A 15,104-nucleotide genomic window follows, 5' to 3' on the forward strand; every position below is an offset into this window, starting at 1 on the left:
AACTTCTCCTATTGTCTCCATATTGTTGCTCTGTTCTCCTTCAGAAGTTGCATCCTTCTTTGATTCTCCTCTGTGAAGTCCAAACCCTGTAGTCTTTTCAATTCCTCTTTCATTCTCTGGATCTCTCTATCAGCTCTTTTAAAGGTAACTTTACTCCACTTCTTTAATTCCTCCTTGCAATTGTTGTTCTTCTGCTGATTTTGTCCCATTCATCGCTATTTTTCTCTTCCTTACTCTAAACCCTCTTGACCACATTAAAGCAATCTTCGTGATCAGCCCAATAGGCTTCAAACTTGAAGTGTTTTCCTACTTTATGAACAGGAATCACATCCAAAATAAGAGGACAATGATCTAAACTAACAGCTGGCATTAATGATAATGATGCATTTTTATACATAGACATTGATTCCCAGTTCGCCAATGCCTTATCTATTTTTTCTCGTCACAAATCCATTCCTTGGATTGCTGAACCAGGTAAATTTTCCTCCCTTTAGATCAAGGTTCATCAAAGAGTTAGAATGCACAAACTTTCTGAAATCTCGTATTTGGTTTTGCAGTTTCGGGTGTAGTCCAACTTTCTCTTCCTGACTTAAAATGTCATTAAATTCTCCGATAAAGAGCTGAGGGACTCCTTCATAGTTATTGCCAGCTGAATGCCCCTCCATTGATATTTTCTCTTGTTAAAATTCAGGTTTCCATACACAAAACTACCTATCCATGAGTTTCTATTTTTATTCTCAATTCAAGCTTTAATATAATTGTCACACCAAAAATAAACATCAACTTTATATATTTCATTCCAAAAGAGACATAGCCCTCCTAACAAACTCCGGGGTTCTACACAAAAAGCATTTTCAAAATGTAAACTTTTTTTAAGCCTAGTAATAGTTTTTTCCTTAGCTCTAGTCTCTATAAGAAACACTATGGTGGGCTTAATTTGTTTACACAGACTATGTAACTCTGAAACTGTCGCAGAGGCCGTCACTCCACGACAATTCCAACTAATAATACTCATGGCTGAGTTGAGGGCATGATAAGGCCCGCCTCCTCAACCATTGAGTATTTCAAAATACGACTTCTCCCCTGTAACTGCTGATAGCTAGTCCCTGTCCATTCTTCGTTTAAGCACTTTTTCCTTTTTGACACATTCTGAGAGTACAACATTGTTTCTTCTTTTTCACATATATCTTCCATTTGCAAGTGATCTTCATTTCTTCTTCTCTTCAGCCTTAGATGATTTTGCATTCTCTAAGCCAACTCCATTTCGTAATCTTTTGCTATCGTGATCGCCTTGTCATTGCTTGTAGTTTGATTTTTGTCGTCATCCACCAGCTCCACAAAATAAGTATCACCATCCAGTGTCTTATAAATCTGTTTGTTACTTTGTAGCATCTCGTTATTTTCTTCCTTATGTCCCCAGCAAATTTTCGTGTCTTTGCTTATAATCTTTTGATGGGTTGTAAAATTAATACGGGCCTCTAAACTCCTCCCCATAATTTCTTTAGGTTTATTGCTCAAATGATCTTTCAAAAATTGCCCAATAGACCTATTTCCTTCCTTTTGAACTAGCCTATCATTTTTGCCCAATCCTCCTTCAATTCAGCTCTAATAGGTGTTCTGCTTGGCCATCCCATTCTTTTCCCGTCTTATTTATCCTTCTTTGTTCCTCAAAAATCCTAGTAATCATTTTTAATTTCCTACCAGCTTTGTCATTATTTCCTTCTTTCTCTTTACCTATGTTCAACGAAGATTTATGGATATTTTTTACCTGTTCTTCTACTCTATGACTATCTCCATCTGCTACTTCTAGAGCCTTCTTTTCAGCAGCACTTTTCATGCACCTTCCTTTTTCCTGTTCACTTCCACCTCTGTTTTCTTCTGCTCCCTTGTTCACTTCCACCTCTCTTTCTTCTGCTCCCTGTGGTAAGCCATCCTCGCTTTCCAAGTCATGAGCTTCACGCGCTGCTTCCATCTCATTCAGCCACGTAGAACTTGTTCCTTTGCTACCTCTTTCCTCCCTCGGTTTCAGCCGCCTAGCCTGCGCCACCCCAGACCCATTGAGTATTTTGTCTCTCTTGGATTCCAACAAGCCATTGCTATTGGATTCTTGCACTCCTTGTGACCTATGACACCACAGTTTAGGCAGTAACAATCTTGTAACCTTTCATATTTGAATTCAATCCATAGATTTGGTAAGTTATTTCTGTTCATCCAGAAACCAGTAGGGAGAGGTTTGGATATATCGATTGCCATTTTAACCCTGAGAAAGGTTCTCTCCAATACCTCTTCCACCCTAGGATCTTCCACTTCTGCTACAATTCCCATTCTGTTACCAATGTCTCTTGTTGTGTCTGCATTAATATATTCCTGCGGGAGTCCGTGAATCTGAACCCAGAACTCCAAGTAATCATGTGCTACTTCATGCACAGATACCCCTTGGGACCATATTTGAAGATTGAGAATTTGTCCCCTTATGCTCCTAGGTCCTCCATTTAGTATTTGTAACCCTTTTTCCCATATCTTTGATGCTGACTAAAATTTTATTTCTTTCTACTGCAGAAATTCATATGCCTTCTAGATTGCCCTATATTCCAAGCAATGTGTTTTTGATGATCTTGAATGGGAGCTCCGGGTTCGAGATAATCTTCCCAACCAAGTTAATACAATCAGTCTTGAATATGCTGCTCTCTATTCTCCGGTGTTCTCCGGTGTGATGGTTTTACCTTCTATTGTTTCCTTTTCGAAACTTGACATCTTGTATTGTAGAAGAGAGTAACTATTCTGTTTGAAGCAAACTGTAATGAGTTAGTTGGGACAATGGTTTGAAGTGAACGGAGTAATGGTTGTTTCAGTTTATGAAAATTTGTACATCCTTATCAACACTTGTATCAGTAACATTAATTACAAGAAATAAGTTGAATACTTTAACATATCAGCTTTCACAAAAGGTGAACCAAAGAATATACAAATTTAAGTTTTTTTCTACAGAAGCGTATTCCAGTTAGCCAAACACTTTTGCTTCCGAAACTAAACTCTGAACGGCAAGCTGAAAAAGAATTGTGAAAAAATATTAAAACAATCAGTGGCAATCCACAAGTCCAGTAAAATATCAGTACAGTTCACTGTGATCCACTTTTCTCAGGAACTTCCATTTGAGGAGGTAAGAGGTTTAAGAAGCTCCCCTTTGCCTGTTGATTCGCAGCCATAGCTGATTCATCATCTGTATTAAACAATAAAACTAATCAAGCCGATGGAACAATGTTCACAAAACTAGCTTGCATGCTCCTGGAGGCACATGATTAGGACTTAATTAGAGAATTAGACTGACATGTCTTTATGAACACATCTGAAAAGGTTATTCATGCTATGAACATTTGAAAAAGCATTATACTTCAACCATATACTTTAAATGGTGGTGGAAATTGCACCGTGCCACAAAAGTTTTGCATCGTTTCTACTACCAAACCCAACAAATCTAGTCAATCGAAATTGGTCTAGGGTTGCGGGACACACCCAACATTCATAAAGGAAGATGCTGAAAAAAATTCTTCCATAAAGAAACAACCATCAAGTGATGCAAAAAGCCCCGTTTAATTCAGTTGCGGCATCATATGGTGCGGTCTAACTCAGTCAACTTTGTCATCATACACCATAACAAAATAGTCTAGCCGGTAAACTAAATGCTTAGCACACCAAATGTTTTACGATTATAGCTTCTTATTGGCATGATTCTTAAATGATAAACAAAAATATTTGTGCCTATCCGCATATGAGAAATAAATATATTTGAGTAAATGGTCAATTTCATTCCTGAAAAGATCAATCGTTCTCCAAATTGATCCCCGAAAGATTTTTTAATCAAATTCGTCCTTCAAATATTTTTATCAAATTCGTCCTTCAAAGATTTTAAGTTAGTCACATTAGTCCTTTTGTCATTTCCGTTGTTTGACGACGTCAAAATTTCTTGTGGCACGTTAAGTGACACCATATTGACCATAGTATACTCCTAGCTGTGCTAATTGACTGTTAACATGCTAAGTTTATGTAATTAGATCAAATCAACCCCAATTGAGCAAGACTTTGAGACATTGAAATTCCTCTTTCAAATTAAAATTGATTTGATCTAATTTCATAAATTTATCATGTTAGCACTTAATTAGGATTGTCAGATGTCTGTTGTGGCATCACTTAAAGTGCCATATCAGCAAACTTTGACACCATGAGCAACGGAAGTGAGGGAGGGACTAATGCGACCAACTTAAAATCTTTGAAAAACGAAGTTGATTAAAAAATCTTTCGGGAACCAATTTGGAGAATGAGTAAGTTTTCAGGGAAGAATTTGACCATTTACTCTAATATATTTTGAAAAAAAAAATTAAGTCAACCTCTTTACATTATAGGATGCGCATAAATCAGAGATAAATAATTACGAAGACCATAATTAATTTTAGGATTAATGTTTACTTTGGTCTGTACAGGTTTTTATAAATCAAAATAGTCCGAATTAGCCGGTAGGTAACAAGTGAGTCAAATTGGTCCCTTCAAGAACTAACTTCATTTATGTTAAGGAACTACTAATTTGATTCATGATTTCTAGGTAGTATTTCGACACTTTACCTACATAGACCAAAATGACTCACATGTATACCTACAGAGATCAAAGTGAGCATTAACCCATTAATTTTACGATAAAAAAAAAACTTGAGAAATGTGGAGATGGGAATTTTAGGAGGAAAAGGATTTCTTTTATATTTCAAATGACCAAGCTTTTCTTTTTCATATTTTTCTTGTTCTCTTTTTCATTTTATATATTGCTAGTTAGTTAATATCCTCAAATTACGATTGTTAAGATGCAAAGTGCTACCATGTGATGCTAGGTAGAGAAGAGTTGTTTACAGTTCTACAATGGAGCACCAATTGATATCAGTATAGTGAACCATCTATACTTTATAGAAGAGAAATATCTTCAAGGAATAGGAAAGTAAAAGGGAAAAAAGAAAGGGATATTCTTACCAAACAAGGCTTTAATGGATGGTCTTTTAGGTTTTGTGTTCTTTTTCTTCAATTCAGCTGATAAAGTAACATATGCCCAAATTAATTGTGAAAAAGAAGTGCAATTATGAATCAATTACAAACTGAAAAAACAATGCCTACATAAATATCCATATCTTTTTCAGCATAGAAAGCTAAACCAGCAGAATTTTCAGAGAAATCATAGTGTAGTTGAATAAAAATTGCTTGATGAATCAGATTTTAAACTGGCTATTATTATTTGTTTCTCATATAAGTGACTATGCAAGAATGCATTTGTATACATGAAATCTCAATTAAACGACCTTTAAATCAAACTAAATTAAAGAATATCATAGTACAATAAAACAATGGCGTCGTTTGATTCATGTAGCCGACCCCACCTAGTGGGACAAGGCTTTGTTGTTGTTGTTGTTGTTGTATAGTACAATAAAATAATGAATTAAAGAGGAACCTTTTAAGAAAAATACTAACTTTTTGTTTCTGAAAATATAATGATACTTATTTTTTTCAAAGGAAAGAATTTTACTAAGAGAGGATAAGTTTTGTTTCTGAAAATATAATGATACTTATTTTTTTCAAAGGAAAGAATTTTACTAAGAGAGGGTAAGTTTAGAGGATTAATATGTACATACCAATTCCAGGTAGTTCATGATCCTTCACGATTTCGAAATTCTTATATGTGTAGCCAACAAAGTTGACATCTTTAGATGGCAACATCTGCAGTAAATTTCCTCTTGTAAGCATTAAGGAGACATGATTTTCAAATCAATATGCAACCACATTCAGAATTTGTGTTCACATCACTTTCAAGTTCCAATATCTTTCAAGTTGATTCAACTGCGAATAATTACCTTTATTGAAACTATGCTGTAAGCATGATTATGAAAGTATTCACAGAAAACAGAGAACTAATTAATCTAGTCAAGTAATCCAGTGATTAAACTATTTCGCAAAGATTAATTATTCCGAACTTCTTTTTAACACATGAAAGCTGTTTTGAGTACATTTTGGTATGTCCGAGGAATACAGGTAAATTTGGTTATAATTTTAGTTCATTTTGTTTACATTGGAATTTTATTTTAGTAATGCCTTTTTATGCTAACTAATATATATATATATATATATTTCATTAAGATGAGGGGAAGGATAATAAAAATTGGGGATAAGGGTTCCCATACTATAGAGCCATTGCTATTATCATAAAACCACTTGTTCCAAAAACTTAATCTAATAGGAAGAAACACATGAATGGTTATATCTCTAATATGCTCCCTCGCACAAAAGCCTCTTTTGGATTTTCGTGAATTTTGCATAGACATTCTTTCTCTTTTTTATTTGCTTTACACTGAAACTCTTTCTTTTTCGGGCCAACATGGATCAAACACTAGACTTTTTAATCATAGAAGTTCTAACACCATGTCATAAAACCACTTGTCCCAAAAGTTTAAACTGATATGAGAAGGCACATGAATAGTTATATCTCTAATAGTCATTAAAGATGTTGATCCTAATTCGTCAAACAGAGGACTCTCCAAAGATCCCAAAAGCATGTCCCAAAGACATCTTACCATTAAAGAATATAGAATTGAGATGCCAATTTGAATCCAAAAGTGACATGAAGAACATGTCATTTATGTGAAACTCTATTAAGAATAGCCATTGAACCAAAGAATCAAAATTTTAACCTTTGAAGGAGTTTGACTTCTAAATTGGTTAGTCAAATAAAAGTCTATAGTAGACCAAGTCAGGAACTAAACTTAAGTTTTAGAAGTTGAAACTGCCAAGGGATCAAGAGTTTAGGTTCTTCTCTCGTTAAAAAGTAGAAGAAAAATAATGTAAGGAAGATGAATTGCAACAACAACAACATCTCTTATTAATGTCATAAAAGACTCAGTGATTGACCAACAAATGTCTACTGAACTCTTAGTTTTTCAATTTTTTTAACTTCAGGAAAACCTCTCTTTTAAAAATGAAGAAAGGCAAAAACTAAGACCTTTTGTAAAGATGATAGGCAAAAAGGCGAATCAAACCTACAGAATATTATGCTGAAAGAAATATAAAGGAGCAATTGGAAATAACTTTTGATAAATAACCCGAAAAATCCAACTGCATAACATATAAGATTCACCAAAGAAATGAGTTAGACTCTTGTAGACAAACTGCTTATGAATTTTGAATAACAAGAACCAACCTTTCTCCATGGGCCAGCCTTTGATGAAGTTTCAGTTTGCTTGTCCACCTGCACAAAATTAGTAAATCAAGAAAGCAAAACACTTGCTAGCAACATATAATAAGCAACTTTTACATATCATTGAGCATAAAGATATATAATATACCTCTTCAAACTTCTCAAAATTTTGAGTATCTAATTCATCATTGACCTCAGGTATAAAAGCAGCTTTCATTTGGTACAATTTGTCCCATTCAATACCTTTGAACCATGGGTGAGCCTGTATATAAAATGACCAACCACTTGTTACTTACTATGCAAACATATCCGATACTGAATTATCAATTATGCAACTTAGAAAAGAACACACCACAACACCTTTATTTCGTCAGCTCCTTTGGTTCCAAGCCTCTGTTCCACATTACAGAGGAGTCTACAAATAAGATCCTTTGCCTCTGCTGAGAGTTTAGCTTCTTCAGGAAATTTTAAATGAGTTCTCCAATTTACTATCTGCATATTCCAAAGTAGGAAATTCAGATGATTAGAATTGCTGAAGGCAAAAAATGTCATGTTAAGCCCATGGAAGAAATAGTTGAATAGATATATAAAAGTCATTATTATGTCTTCACCTAACTATATCATTAACACCATAAAATATACAAAAAGTTGCAGTAGAAGGATGATCAAGAAATACTTAACAAGAAATTACTAACGAAAATAAACCACGATTGAATAATCCTGGTGTATAATTCAAACATTTCGTGAACTTCATGCAGTCTGTTAGATATGTTTTATCTTAAGACATTACCAACTGCAGTCATGTTCTGCATGTCTTTTAGAAGTACTCTGTAAACACCTATACAATATGATAATTTAAAAATATTTATCTTATTCAAACAGTAATTGATTTGTGTAGCACAGCATCCTGAATTGACATATATAGTGTTGGACACACTGCTTTGCATGTCGAGCATAAACAACAAGGTAAATGTCTTCAAAGTTTCCACAAATGGGTGATAAATCTTATAGTTTATGTTATCAAAAGAAAAAAAAAAAATCTTATAGCCATAAAACATCTTTCCTATAAGTTTGAGTTGTTAAAAAAAGGGGCAGAAAGTAGATATATCTAAAGACAAAAACCCATTGATGCAAGATCACATTGGAGTTGTACATAGAATAGGAGATGACGAAGATTGAACTCTAGACCAATTGGTCAAAGGGGTTTTGCTCTCATTTTATGAACTGTTGATCCTAAAAGCTTAAGCTACAATAAATGGTTAAAGGTAACAGATTGATTGAGCAAAACATCAATGGCAAGTTCATCTAGAGAAACTGATAATTTATATTTTGTGGGTACATTTTGTAGGATTTTATTTTTAGAAACTCACAAAATTCAGGTTACTTAGAATTCCTATGTAAGTGCTAAAATTCGAGTCATACAATGCATGATGCATTGGCCATCCACCAATAGGCCGTCAAGGCATTACCTTTCTACACGTTGACATTGGTTCATCTGAATAAAAGGGTGGATACCCGACAAGCATTTCATACATTATGGCCCCCAGAGACCACCTGTGAGTATTGACAAAATAGCATCATAATATATTGGAAGAATAAGAAGTTAAGAAACACAAGGGAATCGGAGAGAAGTTTGGAAAGTAGTATGTAGATATATATTTTATAATACCAATCACATTCCACGCCATATCCTTTCTTTAACAGAACTTCTGGAGCAATATAATCAGGTGTTCCAACAGTAGAATAAGCCTGCAGTAAGAGAAATTGAAATTTTCCATAATGCTAAATAGACTCACCATCACACAACAATTATGGGGGAGAGTTTCACAACCAGAAGCAAAAACTTGGGATCACAAAATTTACACAAAAGAATCCAACGTTAGAAAATGCACAATATGAATTATAAAAAAAAAACACAACCAAAAGCATGTATTAGTTATTGTGGAATATATATAGGCTGTTACTTTAACCAGCAAAATTGTTGCTAGTGTCACAAAAACTGGTGATTCCTCAAATGTAAACCTACCAGCATCTTCATCATCACCACTAGAACTATTACTAGGATGTTCCCATTGTGTTATCTCAAAGACCATGTCAGATATCCTAAAGAGCTTAACCATGGCAATCAAGAAACCAATGAACCATGCAGTCAAGGTTGTGAAAACTATAAAAGGGCAACCCGGTACACAAGCATCCCACATTAACGCAGGGTCCAGGGAAGGACTGCACCCAAAGAGCGTAATGTACGCAGCCTAACCTGATAATTACATGGCTGTTTCCACGGCTTGAACTCATAACCTTGAGGTCACACGGAGACAACTCAACTGTTGCTCCAAGGCTCTCCCCCAAGGTTGTGAAAACATTTTTTCATCAAGTTCCGCTTTGAATAAGTCCTTTAAATCCATCTAAAATTTATTTTGCAGTGCAATTAAGTTGCTTGTGATGAATATGCACTAATAGCAAACAATAATATTCCATTCCACTACAAAGTATAAAATTATTTTGCTATATCCTAAGTTCCTAACCTTTATACATCTACATCATATAATTCCTCCTACTTATGTTGCTTCACTGCTTGTCAAATCACAGGGGTTACTGACCTACTGCAAGGCACTTTGGAAAGAATGGCTGTATCTCTTTAATCAATTTCTGCTACATCTCCTCAACTCCATCCTCTCAATTCCCTGGTTCAGGAATTACATTTACTGGCTTTGACTCTGATGTTGATTCTACAATTTCTGCAAAGATCAATATGATGTATCGAATTTCTAGAGGGTCATCTTGACATCAAAAGTTCCATGCTTATAACCATGTTGTACGTCATATTCTCCACCAACGTAAAACACCGATTTCTAATAAAATGAGAATTAATTGACCTGTTGTGTACCTAACCAGGGGTTTCTAGTCAAATTATAGGTACTACCACATTGCTTTCATTGATGCATTTTCTCTATTCAAATGGTTTTATTTTCTTAAAGAAGTATGCACGATTTTATGCTTTCCTACAGGATGGCAGCAGCTGAAATACAACTTGGTTTTCCTATTAAATCCGTACAATTTGAATGTGGGGAAATGATTTTTGGGCGTTCACTAGATATTTTCAAACTCATGGCATCATGCACCATCTCATTTGTCTGCACATGCATTGTCGAATTGGGACGGTTGAAGGAGCACTTCCATTTAACAGAAACTGGGCTAACCCTGCTTGCCCAGGCAGCCATGCCTCTCACCATTTGGGATACGTCTGTGGCTACAGTCCTTCCCACTGCCAATAGGATTCCTACTCCTGTTAACCCATTTCCCTTTGAAACCCTTTTTCATGTAAACCCGTCTTCGAATTGCTCAATGTTTCTCCCAAGCCTAAACCTCAATTCTTGCACAAAATGGAACATAACCATCCCTGCATCATATACCCAATCTGCTCAAATCACTCTTCCACTCACCGCTGACAGCTCAGCCATTAGTTACCACTAAGGCCCCTTATAACTAGCCCAATTCCCTGTAGGTTCTTATCACGTTGTCATGGGTTCTGCTGAATTTTTTCTAAGATCTTGCCCATCTGCGGTATCTTTTGGGTCTTGAGTTCACAGGCTGTCTGATGGATCCCTATTGATATCATAGCAGAAACACATTAAGGATCTTCTCATGAAAAGCAGGATGATAAGGCTAAGGGGATGCTAATTCTATGGTTTCAGGTTCAAATTTATCTAAACATGATAGTGACACCTGACACCAGGGAAAACACCACACTTTACCGCTTGATAGACGGAATATTGCAGGTATGTGGAGTGCAACATCTGGGCCTAAGAAGCTCTTTTTTAGGTTGATTGGGAATCAGAAGTTGGTTACAGAAAGTCGATATTGAATGCTTGTGTTTTCCTTTATCAAATCATATATCTTTTAGGTCCAAGAAGCAACCTTGGGTGGCTTGGTCCTACAAAGAGGCCAAGTATCAAACTTATCTAATGTTATAGGTGAAATCATTAGGCTCCAATACCATCATAAAGAGTTCCTTACCAAGACCAATTGTCTACTGTAATAATTTAAGCATGGCTATGCTCTCCCACAACCTAGTTCTGCACTCTAGAACCAAACATTTGGAATCAGCCTATTTGTTGTAAGAGAACATCATGCAATGTAAACTGTTAATTGCAGTATTGCACATATCCCATTGTTTGAACAGCTACTTAATCGGCTTACAAAAGGCAGTCTCAAATGTGAAGTTTCTGTTGGCTAAGGGAAAACTCTAAGTATAGGACTTACAGCATGTGTGTAGCATCGGTCAGGATCTCTTCCTGATGTGATAGCTATCATAGTTAGCTAGGAGTAACAGAATTACCTAACAAGCCTAGAATTCCTAGAATTACCATTTACCAATCTCTTATAGTTTGCATTGCAACTGTAAAGGCACCCAACTCTCACACTACATTTATATCTCATTGCTCATTCATCACCTTACCATATCACATTCAGATTATACCATTTTTCTATTTTCTCTAACTTACATTCTCTAGCCTATCCCTATTATTATGCCTACTTTATTTCTATATTTTACCCTACTGGGGTATCAAAGTTTAAACCCTGAAGTATATAATTTCTTAGCCATCCCATCTATTGATTTATTAAAAGTGTGCCTACGTTCCAAATAACCAAATGTATCATACTCTCATGAACTAACTTCTTTTAGTCACATCCATTCACAGAAATAAGAGAATCCTAGCCTAACCTTTACTGCACTTGGTCATTGATGCAGCAGTTCTTGCTCGTATGATTCTACAGTCGAGCCACATAGCATATTGCTTATGTTGATTGTCAATTGCACAATGCAATCCTTAGGCTTCAGACCATCTATACCAAGTGACTTATAATACAGATATAGCCTAACATACAATGTTACCAAGTGACTTACAAGCATTCGCCGATTTTTCTGCCAATGCTGCAATTGCTCCTGTTGTGTTCGTCTGGGAGCTGTTGGACGTCCGTCACTCTGGAGGGTTCCACTTCTGTTAACACCAATAGAGAAGTCCTTTTCTTGAAGACTACTGCAGTCTAGTGGTTTACATAAACCAAAATCTGATAATTTCATGTGACCATTTCTATCCAGCAGCAAATTGTCAGGCTTGATATCTCTGAAATGCATACAAATCAGAGACAACTATAACATAAGTATCTCTGGTCCATGTTACATTTTCTCACTAAAAGCTATTGTGTACTGCTACAGTTTACCTATGAATATAATTATGTTTATGAATTGACTCTATGGCTAGTACAGTCTCCCCAACATAGAACCTGGCCTCATCCTCTGTCAGAATATCTTTCCGCATCAGCAATGTCATCATATCTCCACCAGGAAGATATTCCATGATCAGATATAAATTCTCTTCATCTTGAAAGGAACAATACAGTTTTACAATGCAATTGCTGTCAACTTCTGCAAGTAGGTTCCTCTCAGCTTTCACATGTTCAACCTAGAAAACATTAAGAAAATACACATTTTTACATTGTGCAATACGTTTATGAACACAACATGTACTTTAACAATGTGATGATTTCAATACTTGGCCTCTGCGAAGCATCTCTGATTTTTTAAGCTTCTTCATAGCATATACATGACCAGTTGCCTTCTCCCGGCAGACTCTGACCTATAAAAGGATGAAAAATTGAAAAACTGTAAACATAACTGTCCCAAAGAACTATGTCAAAGAGCTAATGGTGCAAAACAAAGACTCTGTTGGTATAAAATCATTAAAGTAAGGAGGAAGTTTTACTTGGATGCAATAAAGGTAGACTATACCTCTCCAAAAGCACCCTTCCCAATCATAGTGAGGGGCTCAAAGTCATCAGTCCCCATCTTATGCCTCTGAAGCCGCATGTATTCTGTCTCTTTTTTTTCCAAATACTTAAGCAAGTTGCTCTGCTCTTCCTCAGAGACTTCAGCATCAGCCAACTTTTTCTCTAGCATATTACGTCTGCCAAGAATAATGTATTTTCACGTTAAATCACCAAAGAAACTTGCAACAAGATTTCGATATGCACCAATAGTAACATTAGATTGCCTAAAATACATATTTATAGATACCTTTCCTTCCTTTCCTGTAGGTTCTGCATCTGCTTCTTATAATGGTTTTCTATGTACTGCTTTGCTGCTTCAACTTTCTGTTTCGTTACTTTTGAAGGTGCCTCTTCATTTGTTGGGGGTTTGGATCCTTCTTTTGTCATTCCTACAGTTTCCTTATTTTTTGAAGACTTCATTTTGTCCTTTGAATTGAACTTACTAAACCATCGCCTTGTATTTTCCATTTTCTTCGTCAATGCTTAAGTTAAGCTGTCGCTTTATATATTCTATACACCAAATGCTAGAGACTAAAAAGTTTTGCAACACAAGGATCTCATTTTAGCAGACTTGAAAATCAAGGCGTCGCTGTTCACCACAAGATTTTAACATGGATAACCACTACTTCTGTCCAAGCACAATAACCGGCAATAACCAATTAGCAAACTTTCACATCATTGTTTTTAGCTGATCAAAAGCAAAACCTCAACACAGAGACAGAGCATTCAACTACTCCCCAGAATTTCATTGAATTGGAAGCATCATTTGCCTGCTAATAAAAGAAAATACAACGAAGAAAAAAAAACATATTAGGGGTTGATTACTTACTTCATTTGTTATGACTTAGGAGAATGAAGAAATGAAGAATACCAAGTGGTAAATCCTAATCCTAATCCTAATCATAATTCAGAATCCAACGTCAAGCACAACTGCACTAACTAAACCTGAACATATCAAAAGCGGAAACAAAATCAGTCACGGAATTAAGAAATGTAAACCAAATCTGCCAAGATCCTCATCTTGCATAGAAAGATTTCAAAACCTTCTCATCCTTCATATTAGCAATGCTTGAAAGTTGAAACAGTTCAAAAAGCACAATTCAAAAAATCAATATTTCTTCATATACACTCATCAAAATCACTCATCTGAGCATCAAGGAAGATGGTCAAACTTTCAACATTTGTAAAGCTACAGTGCTGAATCACCAACAACAAAAAATAAAAAAAAAAATCTTTTTTCTTTCTTTTCTTTCCCCACATGTCTCACTATTGAATCAAAAACCCAACAATAAATAAACAAATATAAACAAAATTAAAGATACTTGTAATCCGAATTAAAGTAAAAAAATTATATTTAAAAAAAAAAAAACTTACAAGCAGTCAACTAGAAATTTGAACTTAAGAACAAAGTGTTCCAAAAACCTTGAATTTCAGACGAATCTGAAGTAGAGAAAGATGTTGATAGGAGTCGTTGGTGAATGGTAGCGAGAGAGAGAGAGAGAGAGAGAAGTACACGGCGTGATTAACGGCGAACGGTAGTAGTAGAAGACTAGAGAAGCACATTAGCTTTTGGTGTTAGAAGATGATGTGACCGTGACTTTGAATGGGATGCTTCGTTTCCATTCGCTGGCTTTGCGTTTGGTTTTTTTCCCCAACTTTTTCCTTTTCTTCAGATTTTGATTTTGTGTTGAGTTGGAAACCACTCTAAAATAATAAGGAAGACTTTTGAGGAATCACGTAGCAATATTGGAGTCATCCTCTATATTTTAGCTTCTACTCTTTTCTTATTAATTATGCTACTACTAGAGTTTCTTACCTTAAAAAATAGTGATACGGTTTTTAAAATTTTTATATTTAAATAAAAAATTTTATTTACTGATTTAAATCAAAATACAAAGATATTTATCGATTTATGTATTTATTGACATTTTCGCAGTTAGATACTGCAAAAATTAAATTTAGACGATTATGATTATGCTAGCGAAAATATGATTGATTTTATCTCTCTGTTCTTATATTTAATTTATTGCCAGCAAAAATAAACTAAAAA

General features: G+C 35.2%; 1 protein-coding gene across 14 annotated transcripts; it reads right to left on the reverse strand.

Annotated features, from left to right (window-relative positions):
• Nucleotides 1-2,821: 2,821 nt before the first annotated feature.
• Nucleotides 2,822-14,852, reverse strand: LOC112727341 (uncharacterized). 14 transcript variants are annotated; one of them, XM_025777048.3, is made up of 15 exons: nt 14,429-14,814; nt 13,926-13,999; nt 13,302-13,824; nt 13,017-13,191; nt 12,781-12,864; nt 12,449-12,690; nt 12,132-12,351; nt 8,892-8,971; nt 8,692-8,776; nt 7,583-7,714; nt 7,371-7,484; nt 7,226-7,273; nt 5,667-5,751; nt 5,014-5,070; nt 2,822-3,220 (listed from the first exon to the last, which is right to left on the reverse strand). In XM_025777048.3, the coding sequence occupies exons 3-15, from the start codon at nt 13,520-13,522 to the stop codon at nt 3,120-3,122; spliced, it is 1,644 nt and encodes a 547-aa protein (XP_025632833.1). In that variant the 5' UTR covers nt 13,523-13,824; nt 13,926-13,999; nt 14,429-14,814; the 3' UTR covers nt 2,822-3,119. The 14 variants fall into 14 exon arrangements, with proteins under 14 accessions (XP_025632833.1, XP_025632837.1, XP_072065299.1 ...); XM_025777052.3 differs by having other exon boundaries at nt 14,477-14,813; XM_072209198.1 differs by having other exon boundaries at nt 13,302-13,827; nt 14,568-14,803.
• Between the last annotated feature and the right edge of the window lie 252 nt (nt 14,853-15,104).

This window comes from Arachis hypogaea, chromosome 12 (genome assembly GCF_003086295.3).
Source record: "Arachis hypogaea cultivar Tifrunner chromosome 12, arahy.Tifrunner.gnm2.J5K5, whole genome shotgun sequence".
Taxonomy (NCBI): Eukaryota; Viridiplantae; Streptophyta; class Magnoliopsida; order Fabales; family Fabaceae; genus Arachis; species Arachis hypogaea.